General features: G+C 48.3%; 3 protein-coding genes across 3 annotated transcripts; 2 read left to right on the plus strand and 1 right to left on the minus strand.

Moving 5' to 3' along the window:
* Positions 1-322: 322 nt before the first annotated feature.
* Positions 323-9,913, plus strand: PtrM4_152140 (Polyketide synthase module protein; the record flags this gene model as incomplete). The annotated part of the gene is made up of 14 exons (XM_066110157.1): positions 323-1,411; positions 1,462-1,585; positions 1,638-1,750; positions 1,829-1,883; positions 1,954-4,686; positions 4,713-5,209; positions 5,285-5,381; positions 5,474-5,499; positions 5,555-5,755; positions 6,567-6,851; positions 6,920-6,994; positions 7,049-8,704; positions 9,056-9,232; positions 9,419-9,913. The coding sequence occupies 14 exons, from the start codon at positions 323-325 to the stop codon at positions 9,911-9,913; spliced, it is 7,623 nt and encodes a 2,540-aa protein (XP_065958830.1).
* A 337-nt stretch (positions 9,914-10,250) lies between these two features.
* Positions 10,251-10,703, plus strand: PtrM4_152150 (uncharacterized protein; the record flags this gene model as incomplete). Its single annotated transcript, XM_066110158.1, has 1 exon — positions 10,251-10,703. One exon carries the CDS (start codon positions 10,251-10,253, stop codon positions 10,701-10,703), a length of 453 nt encoding a protein of 150 aa, XP_065958831.1.
* A 579-nt stretch (positions 10,704-11,282) lies between these two features.
* Positions 11,283-15,243, minus strand: PtrM4_152160 (uncharacterized protein; the record flags this gene model as incomplete). The annotated part of the gene is made up of 2 exons (XM_066110159.1): positions 11,283-14,293; positions 14,334-15,243. Coding segments are annotated over 2 exons (3,921 nt in total), but the record flags the coding sequence as incomplete, so codon positions are not given.
* Between the last annotated feature and the right edge of the window lie 28 nt (positions 15,244-15,271).

Consider the following 15,271-nt stretch of genomic DNA (forward strand, 5'->3'; position numbering starts at 1 on the left):
AGACATATAGAGCATTAAAAACATAAGCTTATACTATTGTCGGGACATGCGCGTACAGCCAGCCCGGCGAGTTTTTCCGGGCCGGAAGCTTGGACCACTGGTTAGACCAAGCTTCCCGCTTAGCTCGCAACCGTACATATGGAGATCTCTCCATCCAGCTCTTGCTCACTACTAATCAAATACTATACGCTTTGTTCGTTGCAACGACTGCTAGTATTCAACACCTTTGCCGTGTCAACAACTATCTATTATACCTACGGCTTTCATTCCTTGCAGGAGTTTTCGACCAACCAGCCCGTAAACTGGTACACGAAGTGCCATTATGGCACCCGCGTCTTCCAAAGAAAATCAGGAAGGTTCTGGCAAGGGACTGGATTACAGTTCGCTTCATGTTTCCACGCCTAATGAACCGGTCGCCATTATTGGTATGGCCATGCGCCTACCTGGCAATGTTAAAGGCGAATCCGACTTTTGGAACCTGCTTTCAGAAAAGAAAAGCGGACTCTGCGATATTCCTAGGAACCGATTCAATTTAGACGGGTTCTATGACTCGTCAGGTACGCGTGGAACAATTCCTTTCACCCAAGGCTACTTTCTCGACGGCGTTAATATCCAAAATTTCGATACGACAGTCTTTCCAACATCTAAGACAGAGTTAGATCGGCTCGATCCAGCCCAGAGGCAGCTCCTTCAAGTGGCTTACGAGTGTTTTGAAAGCGCCGGCATGTCTTCCTGGCGTGGTAGCAATACTGGGTGCTATATCGGCGAATTCGGCGAAGACTGGGCCGACGTCAACGCAAAAGAAACGCAGCACATAGGCGGTTATCGTGCCACTGGGTTCGAAGATTTTGCTCTAAGCAACAGAATTTCTTATGAGTTTGATTTACGCGGTCCTAGCATGACTGTAAAGACTGCTTGTTCTTCATCGCTTGTCTGTCTTGATCTAGCATGCGAAGCAATTCGCAATGGCAAGTGTGACGCTGCACTCGTAGGTGGCATTAATCTGATTTTTTCACCAACTATGTGGATTACGTTGAACGACATGGAATTGTTATCTCCGAGGGGTCAGTCCAGGCCATTTGATGCCACGGCCGACGGTTACGCTCGTGGCGAAGCTGTCAACATGGTTCTAGTCAGGAAGTTAAGTTCTGCTTTACGAGACAAGGATTCAATTCGTGCTTTGATTCGTGGAACTGGAGTCAACAGCGACGGTCGCACGTTGGGAATGGTTGTTCCAAATCCTCTTGCACAAGCAAATCTCATACGTCGCACCTACTCAGCCGCCGGAATACCAAACCTGAGTGAAACGGCAATAATCGAGTGTCATGCTACAGGTACACAAGTAGGAGATTCACTTGAAGCTAAGGCTATAGCGGACTGCTTTGGTGATAAAGGTATCATTATTACATCAGTAAGTTGGTACATGTTTCTGAAGTGGAAGCTGTTGTTAATAATTTGTAGGTTAAAGCAAATGTTGGACACGCAGAGGGTGCAGCGGGATTGACTAGTGTGATAAAGAGTGTTTTAGCTTTAGAGCACCGCATGGTTTTACCAAATATCAGTTTCGAGACACCGAATCCAAAGAGTAGGTCAAGCATACGCCATAAACTCAGGATTTTTTTTAACTTTCCAAACAGTTCCTTTCAAGGAGTGCAAGCTCCATGTCCCGATCGAAACGGAACCTTGGCCTAAGGGCCGCGCTGAAAGAATCAGTGTAAATTCATTTGGCATTGGAGGTGTTAATGCACATGTACGTCTGCTTTCAATTTATATCGTTGCGGTAGTAAACAGAGATCATGTAAAAGCAACATCACTAAACAGTAAATAGGTCATTATTGAATCGTATCGGCAATTCAACCTCGACTTGCAGATCGACGCTAAACGTGAGTCGCCTATGAATTCTTAAATCACCGCAAGTCTCCGCCGCTGGCTTTCTAACTAATTTCTGTCCAGTTCGGAGATCTTCAACTAATGAAACTTGGTTCACACATCCGAGTGAGCAGACATATGTGGCACTCCCAGACGCAGGCAACCTTAACGATAAGACATCTCCGGTCGGTAACCAGCATGAATTCATCAACAACAGCTACTTCAATAATGATGATTCTGAGAAAATTCGGTGCCAGCAGACCTCTGGGTCTAATTTGCTACTATTCTCTGCTTATAATGCAGAATCACTCCAAGAGCAAGTCCATAGCCACATACAATTCGCCCAGGACCAGAGACAATTAGAACTCCATGACCTCGCATACACTTTGGCTAACAAGCGAGAACATCGTCCTCATCGCTCTTTCGTTGTTACAAGTGGACACATGTGCACGCCACAACTTTCAGATTCGCTCACTACCAGTGTTCCATCGGTTTTGGATGGCTGGAATGAGATCAAAGCTATTTTAGTATTCACCGGACAGGGTGCGCAATGGCCTACAATGGGGGCACACCTTTGGGATACAAACATCATTTTTAGGGAGACAATCCAGAAACTGGACCGATTTTTGCAGACTATGGAGACACCGCCACTATGGAAGATCGAGCACGAGTTGCATAAAGGCGAGAATGATAGCCGAGTGTACAGTGCTGAGCTTGGCCATCCTCTTTGTGTGGCTATACAGATAGCTCTCGTGGACGTTATTCGTTCTTGGGGAGTTATTCCCCATGGTGTGATTGGACATTCATCGGGTGAGGCAGCTGCCGCCTATGCCAGTGGAGCTATCACAGCGGAGGCTGCAATAGCAGTCGCAGCATCCCGCGGATTTAGTAATGTCCCAGTAAAAGAAGAGGGCTCCATGGCAGCAGTCGGACTTGGTAGAGATGATGTGTTGCCTTTTCTGTTACCTGGGGTGGACATTGCTTGCGAGAACAGTCAACTGAGCACAACTTTATCCGGAGATACAGAAGCTGTCAAGGAGGTCCTCAGAAATATCCAGGCCGAACGACCTGGAGTATTGGCTCGCCTCTTACGGGTGGAGAGAGCGTATCATTCTCACCATATGCTCCGGCACGGGGAAACTTATGAGAAACAAATCACGCCTTACGTCCAAAGCTGTAGCCCTACGATACCCTTTTATTCTTCGGTCACTGGAAAGCTTCTGACTGGAGACAGTTGTCTTGATGCGCAATACTGGCGTGCTAATATGGAGCGTCCTGTTCTATTCAACTCTGCTCTACGTTCTTCATTCGAAGAGATCTTACCAAGCGATACTGACAAGGCTGTTTTGATTGAGATTGGCCCTCATCCCGCGCTTGCTGGACCGATTGGCCAGATCCTCAGGGATACTGGCCGTAATAACCATATCTTGCACATCGGCTCTCTTCGCAGAGGCAACCCTTGTGATGAGAGCCTGATGTATCTCGCTGGCAAGCTCTATCAACAAGGCCTCCCTCTGAATTACGAGGTTCTCTGTCCACCGGGGAAATTTGTCAAAAATCTTCCTCGTTACCCCTGGAAGCAAGATATAACCCACTGGCTCGAGCCACGGATTTCTCGAGAATGGAGATTTCGCGAACATCCCCCACACGAGCTTCTTGGAAGCAGAGTCTTCGAGTCAGCAGCCAATGAGCCTGTATGGAGAAAGGTATTCACTCTTAATGAAGTCCCTTGGCTAGCTGGACACGAAGTGAATGGCGATATCATTTTCCCTGCCGCTGGTTATATTGCCATGGTCGGCGAAGCTATTCAGCAATTGTCTGAAACTGAAGATGGAAGTTCTGATGGCACGTTCAGCATGAGGAATGTACGTATCGCCTCAGCGCTAGTTCTAAAGATGGATAAGATCACAGAAATCATAACAAGCTTCAAGAGAATCATGGTTGATTCGTCTGAAACCACTCCTTGGTTTCAATTCACTATCAGTTCTTTCGACGGAACGAGATGGGCCAGGAATTGTTTTGGCGAAGCAAGAGCGTCTCAAGACAGCTCTTTCGCATTTCCTCGACATATGGTAGCCCAGACTGGCTCATTTCCACGCAAGGTAGACGAAAAGACGTGGTATACCGGACTAAGGCATGTTGGGTTTAACTACACGGGTGACTTTGAGGGCATGCAGAATATCTCGGCCGCAACCACCATGAATGAAGCCAAAGCCACTGTTGAGATTGTACATACACATGGAAAACCAAAGTGCTCTAGGTATGTGCTTCATCCAGCCGTCATCGACCAATTCCTCCAACTTATTGCTGTGGCATCCTCTCGTGGGCTGTGTCGAGACTTGAAAAGTATATCGGTCCCAACCTTCATAGAAGAGTTACTCCTGCATCCTTGTCCGGCTGATCATACTCTGGAAATAATGGCCAACGTCACTAAGAAATCGGAGCGGGGCTCGATAGCCGGAAATGTTGTAGTGAAGAGTGCGGGATACCTCGGAGAGCCAGTCACTACAAGAATCGGCCTAAAAGGCCTCGAAATGAGCGCAATGACAAGAAGCAACGATGATGCACGAGTAAATACAATCCCGTTAATTTCGCAATTCGAGTGGATGCCACATAGCGATTTCGTGGACCTGAGAAAACACTTCCATCGAAAAGCACCGCGTATCAATGAGTGGCCATTGCTCGAGGAACTTGTTCTTCTTTGCATGTTCAACCATTGCGAAGGAATCCAGACGAATGACGATACTGCCGAACATCTTGCCAAGCTCATGAAATGGATGCAAGCGCAGGTCCAACGCTATATACAGGGGCGAACAAGTTCGTAAATCAAGACATCTTGCTAGAAAAGAGGAGTGTAGAGGAAAGAGTTAAACGCGTAGATGAGATTATGCGTGCACTCTCCTCATCACCTTATGCTGCTTTCTCCAAGGCAGCATTTCAACTCTTTTCCGTCGCGCCTGCGATTTTCAGAAATGAAATGCACCCTCTTCATGTTATGATGGAGAACAATGTTCTCACTGACTTCTATGATGCACTCTCAGTTGACTCGGCTGACATGATCAGTATTCTGGCCAACACTAACCCAAACATGCGAATTCTCGAAGTGGGTGCTGGCACAGGAGGGACAACAGCCAATATTCTGCGGGCTTTGACGTCATCCTATGGCGAGCGTCTGTATAGTGTCTACACTTACACAGATGTATCATCCGGGTTCATGGCAGCTGCTAAAGAGAGGTTCTCAAGCCATGCTGCAATAGAATACGCCGTACTGGATGTCACCAAAGATCCAGCTGAGCAAGGCTTTCAGTTGGGTAGCTTCGATTTGATCATTGCCGCAAATGTTAGTTTCATTTCCTCTATTCCACCCATCACTCCTCTAGGTCGTGTATACTAATCGGCAACCATTTATACTTAGGTTTTACATGCTACTCCAAGCCTGAGAACAACTCTGTGTAACATGCGTAGTTTGTTAAGCCCAAGAGGGCGACTCTTCTTAGAAGAGCTCAACCCAGGTATGTGAAACGCTTTGTGCACTCACTAGTTCTTTCCTAGCAATTTATAGTGGGATTGTGCGGAAAGATGGAAATTTACTAACTAGTTCCAGAAATGATGTGTGTCAACTATGTCATGGTGAGTGCACAATTCTGTTTCGATTTCCCATCAAGGTATTAACAGATTTCTTTAGGGCTTCCTTTCCGGATGGTGGCTTGGAGCACTAGATGATCGCGTGGATCAGCCATTCATTTCACCAGAGAGATGGACGAAAGAACTTCTCGATGCCGGCTTCCCAAAACCCGAAGCAATCATCCTCGATGACGACGCGCCTTATCAACTCAACGCTGGGATCGTAGTAGCCCGTGAGAGCTCAGAACACACACTGTCACGGGTCAGTCTACTGTGCTATGATTCTGACGGTCGGTACGTTTCTGAGGTACGCCACTGTTTGGAAGCCTCAAACGTAACTGTTGATGTCTGTCATTTTGGACAACCATTACCACCACAAAACGATGTTATTTCGTTGCTGGAGCTTCAAAAACCCCTTCTACACGGAATCCGTGAGGAGACATTCGAAATTATCAAGAATTGTTTTTGCTCGCACAAAGCGCTTATTCTATGGATAATGCCCGCTGTACAAGTCGGTAAAGTAAAAGATCCACAGTCTGCTTTGACGCTCGGTCTTGCCAGAACTGCACGAAACGAATTAAGCCTCCCTTTTCTAACTGTTGAAGTCGATGAGACCTCCACAGGAGTAGGGGCTGCTGCGACTAAGATAACCAAGATTTTTCGTAAAACCAGATTCGAACATTTCAATCCGTCCGGATCTATAGATCCGGACTATGAGTACGCCATTGTTCATGAAGAGATACTCATCCCACGCCTACATTGGCAAACATTATCAGAGGTGGTTGAAGGGATTCGGATAGAAGATATGCGCGCGATAGAGGGAGAAAAACCTCAGTGGCGTATCGCTATGAGGACGCCAGGCCTTTTACACACCTTGACATGGATCCCGTGTGAACAAAGCGCTTTCCCTATCGAGAATGAAGTTCTTGTTGAGTCTAAGGTTATTGGCCTTAATTTTCGAGTGAGTGTTTTCGATTCCTGACTTCTGGCTGGCGGCACCCACATTACTTTTACAAGCAAACGGAACCCATATTATTAGAAAACATCAAGTTTAGGAATTAACACTCAACTAGGATATTCTCATCGCTTTAGGCATCATGGAGAATGACCTCAGCGAGATGGGGTTTGAAGGAAGCGGTATTGTCCGGGCAGTAGGACCTGGAGTATCTCGCTTCTCGGTTGGGGACCGCGTTTCATATCTAGGAATGGGGTGCTTTAAAACGACGCAGATAATGAACGAAGCTCTGTGCGTCAGATTGGACGATTCAATGACTTTTAAAGAGGGCGCAGCTTTGCCACTTGTTTACGCAACAGCTTACTATGCGCTTGTTGAAAAAGCTAACTTGCAACATGGGCAGGTGAGTACAACAACTGGCTTCCATTATATCTTTATATCGCTACTTGTACTGAAACTTGTTTGCCATAGTCCGTACTTATCCACTCCGCCTGCGGTGGATTTGGTCTATCAGCAATACAGATAGCGCAGGCGCTTGGTGCTGAGGTGAGTCACAAGCATAGACCAAGCCCATTGTCCAATATGTTGACAGGTTTGCAGATATACTGCACTGTAGGAAGTCACGAAAAACGCAATTTCTTGACAGAGAACTATGGCATTGAACCGTCGCGCATCTTCAGCTCAAGGGATACATCATTCCTACCTGACGTGTTGAATGTTACTTATGGAAGAGGTGTAGACGTTGTTCTTAACTCACTTTCAGGGGAACTACTACAGGCATCATGGCAGTGTGTTGCCGAGTTTGGGACAATGGTGGAAATTGGGAAGCGTGACTTTCGACGGCGCGCCACACTGGCGATGGCACCTTTCGAAGCGAATCGGACCTTCCTAGGAATCGAACTAGGACCTATTATCAAAGGATATCCTCGGAAAGCGTCAGCTCTCTTCGAGCGCTGTATTGAGTGGATACGCGCAGGGCGCATACCTGGACCGACTATATCGAGATCCTTTAAAGCGGTTCAGATTGAAGAAGCTCTGAGGGTGATGCAGGTAGGGAGTCACATTGGAAAGATTGTGATTGAGATGCCCGATGATTCCAGAGAGTTTGAAGGACAGCACAGTCGACAGAAGGCATCCTTGTCAACGATCCACTTCCGGTCAGATCGTACATACCTTTTGGTAGGTGGGCTTGGAGGCTTAGGGCGAGCATTAGCAGTTTGGATGGCAGAGAATGGAGCACGCTCTCTTGTGTTCCTATCAAGGTCTGCGAGAGAAGGACCTGAAGTTGATGGGGTGGTGCAAGACTTACGCTCACAAGGTTGTCGAGTATTATTGGTTGATGGTAGCGTCAGCAATATGGCAGACGTGCAAAGAGCTGTGAAAAATGAGAGTACTGCGGTGAGTCCTCTTGCAGGCGTCATTAACCTATCCATGGTCCTGAAAGATGTCGGTCTTCCTGATATGACATTTGGAGATTGGATCGCACCAATTGAGCCGAAGGTCCAAGGTACGTGGAACTTGCATCAGGCCACCGTACACAACAAGGAACTGGATTTTTTTATTCTCCTTTCCTCCTGTAGCGGTGTTATCGGGCAATGGGGTCAGGCCAATTACGCAGCGGCAAACACGTTCCTTGACGCTTTCGTACATTTCCGCCGGCAGCAGGGACTCGTTGCGTCCGTCATCGATCTTGGTGTTATGGGCGACGTTGGCTTCGTTTCGCAAAACCAGGGCATTCGCGAGAATCTGGACCGTATTGGCATGTACATCCTTAGGGAGCAGGACCTACTCAATGCTTTAATTCTGGCTCTGAAAAGATCCTCACTCGCTCCATCTGCCACTGCTGGACAGATTTGCGGCCAAAATAGCGATATGACGTACCGGAATCCAAGTCAGGTCCTCTTGGGCTTGAATAGCACAAGTCCAATCTCTTCACCACTCAACCGCGTGCCTTGGAGACGAGATGCACGTATGAGCATATACCATAACACCGCGATCTCAGACAATAGTGGTGGATATCAATACGGTCGAGCCAAGGCACAATCTTCTCAAAGTGACGATTTGCGCGCGAAGCTGGCATCGATGGCGAACAATGAGGACAAAATAGCCGCTATAGCTCGTTCGTTAGCAGCAGCATTGGCAGCTTTCCTCATCAAGGATGATGACAGTATCGCACTGAACAGACCATTGGAGCAGCTTGGTTTGGACTCACTAATCGCTTTGGAAATTCGTAACTGGATTCGCCAGAAACTCAAAGTAGAAATAAGCACTACTTCGATCATGCAAAGCTCATCGCTTTGTCGCCTAGCAGAAGATATTATCGGGCTACTAACTGGAGCTAGCTGTAGTACCGATGCAGCTTGTTAGCTAGTGTGCGCGTGCGCGGTGTGCACGGATTCGCGGCGCGCACACCGAACAACATGTTAACAATTTTGGAAATAATACTCTACATCGACGTAAAAAGATGTCGCAGCCTATGCAAGACTGCAGAAGCAATGAATTTAGCTGAGCCAAAGCAACAAGCCACTGTAACAGCAACAAGGATGCACTGCCTCAACAAGAAAAAGCAATAGCTATACACCAGAGATAAATGAAGATAGTAGATAGCAGTCACAATACACATCAGATTCAACGCACCTTCGCGTGCAACATAGAGCTATCGCTGCTGGCTCTGAGCCAAACGTTCTCCCTCTTAAGATCTTCCCACAGCACGTTCAGGATGCTCCGAAGCCTGGTAGACCTGCTAAGCAGGCAGAGGAGGTGAAGGAGCAGATGTTTCAACAAGTACGACGCGATAGATATGGACGAGAGAAGAGCTGTGCTCTAATGCCCACTTAAGACGAGCACTCCTCATCTCCTGTGTCAACCCAGGCTTCCTCGTTGGCTTGGTATTTCTGTATCCTGCTGCTCTCAATACCCTCCAGACGGTAGAGGCAGAGATTTCGACTCCTTGGAGACTGAGCCCACCAGCAAGGTCAGCATAAGGACTGGACGTTGGAGGACTGGAAGAATGTCATCTGGACAGATGAGACGTCCGTGGTAATCAACCACCGACGTGGGGGCTACAGAGTCTGGAGAAGGGCAGATGAGAGAGTAGTCAAGAGCTGCATCCGTGAGAGGTGGAAGGGATACTCTGAGTTTATGTTCTGGGGCTGCTTCTCGTACGACAAGAAAGGTCCATGCCATGTCTATCAGCCAGAGACAAAGGCAGAGAAAGAGGATGCTGCTCGTCGGATTGAGCAGCTAAACGCTGAGCTTGAGCCTCTACAGAGAGAGGAGTGGGAGCTGTTAGAGTCTATGAGGAGAATAGGGCTACGTAATAAGCGTGGCAGGAAGCCTCAATGGAGATGGACAGAGAAGACAGGCAAGCTGATGCGCACGTCTGGAGGTGGCATAGACTGGTGGAGACGTCAGACCTGCGTTCTCATCCCAAAGCTGATTCCTTTCGCCAAAGAATGCCTCTAAGATAGACCTCAGACTGTTGTAATGGAGGATAAGGCACCTTGTCAGATAGCAGGGTTACTCGACGTTGGCAGCAACCAATCAGCGTAGAGAGGGTCAGTGCGCCCCTCAAGAGGGCCACAAGCGCGGACACACGATAGACAGAACACAATACAGACAATCATCAACATCCATCACTTTTGTGCAATATCTCATTATATCTGACAATTAAGAGTCTCACTGCCTCAATAACGAGCGATAAAACCACGAAAATGGCAACAATCCAGACCCAACGGGACGCGACGGTCATCCTCACCGACTCAAGCAACTGGATCCCTTGGTACCGCCAACTTAAGCTGAAATGCCAGTCGCAAGGCATTTGGCCACTGTTGGACCCGAAGGAGTGCGACTCCAGCGCATCCAACCGGAGGCTCCGCTACCCCCAGACATTTCGCAGTATGAACCGTCAAGTAGCCCCTCAGCTGCCTTATCGCATACCACCCGAAACGCTAGAGGCAACACGCGAGGATCAGCACAAGACACTACAGAAATGTCGACAACAACCTCACGAATCCCCACTATACCAACGCGAGTGTCAGAACTCTTAGAGAAAGGACAAGAAGCGTATAAGGAGGATCGCGACGACTATAAGCTGCGCCTTGAGTTATACAAAATACGGGAGAGGGACTATCAAGAAGAAAGCAACAAAATCTCAAAGATGGTCGAACACATCCTTACAACCGTAACACCCCATTTACAACTTAGCTGCTGCACCGAGAACGGCACGCTGCGCGACTGGATAACCGCCCTCTAAGACACAGTTGGAGTGGATGAAGACGAGGAGAGAGCGCGAGCACGAGAGAGATACCAAGCCGCACTCAAGCCAATGCGTTCAACCACAAACTGGGAGACGTGACTAAATGAATACGATCAGGCTGCAACTCGAGCTGAAACCCTTGAGGTGGCCGAGGCTATGCAAACACAAGCCGTAATAGACGACTTCCTAGGCTCCGTATCTAAAATGGCATCAACCTGGACCGCAGGGTTCCAAGGGCCAGGGTACGATAAGAAAGCCATGAATAGGAAAAGGATGATGAAACTCTTCCGTGAATATATGAGTCTTATTGAGAAGCTGGCACTATTAGTAGTAGTATGACTACCTAATAGAGCGCTCTCTAAGGCACAACGGTAGTGGTGGTACGACTCGTATTGTATTGACTAAGGAGCTATTCACACGTTCGTAGATCCGTGTTGCGTGCAGCTGCGTCCAAGCTCCCCGCTAGGACCCACCTGCACGTGTCACCAATCATGTGACTACTCCTCCGCTTGATACCACCAAGTCACTTACGGACTGTATTCTCAACACTCCCCCACAGGCCTTACGTGACTTGTTCTAGTGCCCTTCATCAATAACTCCCAGCATCTTCTTAAACCTTTCGAAAGCAACTCTCTGCAGTGGCTTAGTCATTCCGTCGGCAACCATCTCGTCAGTCGGAATATAAGAAATCTGGAGCTTCTTCTGCTCAGCTAGGTCTCTAATGAAGTGGTAGCAGATGTCAATGTGCTTAGAACGTTCGTGCAGATGCGGATTCTTCACCAGTGCAATCGCTCCCTGATTGTCACCGTACATCTGGACTGTGATACCGTTCTCATTGACGTATTGGTGCAGGCCGAGATCTCTGAGTACTTGAGCTGCCCACTGTCCCTGCTTGGCGTACATGGCTTGTGAGATGTACTCAGACTCAGCACTTGAGGTTGCCACTGACTTCTGCTTCTTTGCTGCCCAAGAGAATGGTCCTCCATAGAACATTCCGACTCCCCCAGACATGCTCTTCCGGTCTGTCTTATCGCTTGCCCAGTCAGCGTCGGTGTAGATCCCAAACTCGTTTTGGTGATCTCCTCCTGGACCGAAGCGAATCTTCTGCTTTACTGTTGACCGTAGATATCTCATTAGATTCTTTAACGCAGTCCCGTGCATCTCTACAGGGTCTCTCATGTACTGGGCTAGTCGTCCAAGTACAAAGGCAATGTCTGGTCTCGTGAATACCATTGCGTACATTAAGCTTCCAATAATCTGTGAATATTGTGTGGAGTCGATTCTGGCGTCTTCAGGAGTAGCAGGCTTTAGGTGTTCGTAGTCTGCAGCAGGGATCTTCTTTGACTTGTACTTTGCTGAGGTGATACCATACTTATCTAGGACTGTCTCTAGGTACTGCTGTTGATCGAGGTAAATAGCTTTGTTAGCTCTATCGCGGGTGACTCTAACTCCAAGGATCTTTCGAATCTCCCCCAGGTTCTTGGAGTTGAATCTCGTAAGGAGCATTTCGTCGAACCAGGCTAGGTCTGAAGTGAGTTTCGCGGCAGCAGCAATGTCGTCAACATAAACCAGTAGTGAAATACCTCTGCCTTTATGCGTGAATAGGCAGGGGTCTGCAAGGCTCTGTGTAAAACCGATCTCAGTTAAGAACCCCTTAAGTAGCAGGTTCCAATCTCGTCCAGCTTGCTTAAGTCCGTAAAGACTCCTCAAAACCTTCAGAACGTTGCCTTTCTTAACTTTTACCCCAGCTGGTGTTGTGAGGTAGATGTCTTCTTTTAAGTATGACTCAGTGAATGCGTTCTTGATGTCCCACTGCCAGCATTCCATGCCCTGTTTGGCAACAGTAGCAAGGAATAACCTTAAGGTGTCCATTCGTACTGTCGGGGCGAAAGTCTCGGTGTAGTCAATCCCGTGTTGTTGACTGAACCCTCGAGCAACAAGTCTGGCCTTGAACCTCTCAATCGTACCATCAACTTTAAGCTTGACAGTAAACACCCATTTTGTGGTGACGAGGTTTGCACCCTGGGGTGGAATAAGCTCTTCCCAAGTTCCGTTCCCCACAAGAGTCCTGATCTCTTCCTCAATTGCCTCTTTCCACTTCAGTGCGTTCTCTGGGTCGCTTATAGCTTGTTTATAGGTCTGAGGGATTCTAATGCCTTTAACTTCTGTTGCTGCGAAAGCTTTGCCGCTAAGTTCTGCTCGTCCCGTGACATCGAGGTTTCCACTTACAATCACCGTATAGAAGGCTTTAACAATCGTCTCGTGTGCAGACTCTTCATGGTGGTGCGTAGATGTCGGGATTTCAGTTGTGGGGTCTTCGTCAGCTCGGCTCTCTCGTAGGACAGCTAGCATAGCTTTGACAATTTTGGCTTGGCGATGTTCATCCTCCATGTCGTCAAATGTATCTCGCTTTCTCTTTTGGGTCCGAGTCCTGAAGTGATACCTAGCTGATGGTTCGGCTGCTACTGGGTTGGTAACTTCGTCTACCTCCATTTCTTCGCTCTCATCCTCTACTGTTGGCGCGGGTGGAGTGATGGTAGGTGATGGGTGCGCAGGTGCTGGCGTAGGCGGCGATGGTGGCGGCGGTGATGGCGGCGATGGTGGCGGCGATGATGGCGGCGGCAATGGCGGCGATGATGGCGGCAGTTCAATATCAACATCCAGGGCGTCGGGTTTAGTTAGTTGATTTAGGTTCTTCTTTGGTCTTCCTCTGGCTTTCCGTGGGATGAGCTCATTAGATGTGCCCATTGGACCTGATTTGACTCTCAAGTTCAGGTCTATCTTTCCCCCTGGCACCTTCTCATTAGTTTGGATGACGCTAACTCTATGCGTATATCCAAGGTCAGGAGAGTAGACTTTGAACTGCTTGTCTGTAGTTTCAGAATATCCCATAAAGACGCCTGCTCGACCACGGTGCACTAACTTGTCTAATCTCCCTTTCGCTGGCAGCGTCTTTGGATTGAGATAGGTGTAACACTTGCTCCCCCAGACTCGTACGTGGTCTACGCCTGGGCGTTTCCCTGAGAATACCTGCTCTGGAGACGTGGGTTTTCCCTCGACCAGCGGTCCTGTTGGCAGTCTATTGCGGATGTAGGCGTCAGCCTCAGCGGCCTCGTCCCAGAACTCAATAGGAAGTTGTGCATCATCGAGCATTGCCCTCATTGCGTGTTCGGCAGTCTGGATGCTTCGCTCCACTGGTCCATTTTGATTCGAGCTCGCAATTACGGTGTAGTCGGCCTGAACCCCGTCTTCAGTTTCCCACTGGTTTATCACAAGCTTTAGTTCTGGCGCATTGTCTGATCTGCAGGCCTTCACCTTCTTCCCAGTCTGGAGCTCTACCTTTGCCTTCCATCTGCGTAGCTCTAGGATAGCCTGGTCCTTGGTTTTCAGTGGTATCGACCAGTTCTTTCGGGAGTGGTTGCAGATTATTTGCATAAGGTAGTTATTTCCGCGGAGTGATGTAGGGAACGGTCCAGCTAAGTCAAGAGATACTAGTGCTAGTACCTCCTTTTTGTGTTCTGCTAGGATTTTGTTCATCTTATTCCTCATCTTGCCTTTAAGGCATGGGTCACAGAAGCGCCTGTGGGCTGGGGTACTTTAATCTTTTCAATTGTCGTTACCTTATACAGGTTTCGTAGCATTGCTGGGCGTAGTGAGCAAACCGTCTGTGCATTAGCCTGTAGTTCCGGCGATCTTTCTTCGTGGACTTGTCTTCTTCGGATTCGTCTGGGTCCTGGTCGGATTGTGTCTCGGGTTGTGTCTCCTGACTTTCCTCCGCAGTGCTTTGATCGTTGCTGTCGGTCCGAGTCTTGCCTGCAATAAACGCCTTTCCTGAGTACTTGCTTGCAATGTGGCTTACGATGTACAGACCGTCCTTCTGTGCTGCTTGTACTGCGATTCTTGATTTGTCCTTAAAATACATGTTCTTGTCATCAAAAATGCCTTGAAGTCCCTCCCTACACAACCGTCTTGCTGCGATTAGATTCACGCCGAGCTTAGGTACGTAGAGAACCTTTCGGAGTAATCCTGTTGTCCCATCCAGTGCCTTCATCATAACAGTACCACGTTGGGTAGAATGAAGAAATCCTCCCCCAACCTGGATAGTGGTGAGCGGCGTGCGCTTTAGCGGTCCTCTAAACAGGTTTCTCTTGTCAGTCATGTGTGATGAAGCACCAGTATCAGCAATCCAGTTCGCCGGTGTGCTTTTACTAGCTTGTTCCGCAGAGATATGGCAGTGTTGCGTACATTCTGTTTCCACGGATGTAGACTCGTGGCTGGTCTCGCTGTCCGTGCCTGAGGAGCCATTGTCCGTTCCAGAGTCAGAATCCTGATTCTTGGCTGCGTACCCATGCTTGCGCCTCGAGGTTGTCTTGACTGTAGGCTTGACAGGTTTGTCAGATCGCTTCTTGTTCTCATTTCTAGAAGGTCTCTTCGACTTGGCTGCGCGTCTCTCAGCTCTTTTCGTCTTTCTCTCGAAGTTTTCTTCCGAATTCCTGAATTTCACCCTTGTATTTGCAGTCTCGGGCCAGTGTTCTCCCTTACAATGGAGGCATCCTGTGGATGGG

The sequence above is a fragment of the Pyrenophora tritici-repentis genome, assembly GCF_003171515.1.
Source record: "Pyrenophora tritici-repentis strain M4 chromosome Unknown M4_contig_00021, whole genome shotgun sequence".
NCBI classification, from domain to species: Eukaryota; Fungi; Ascomycota; class Dothideomycetes; order Pleosporales; family Pleosporaceae; genus Pyrenophora; species Pyrenophora tritici-repentis.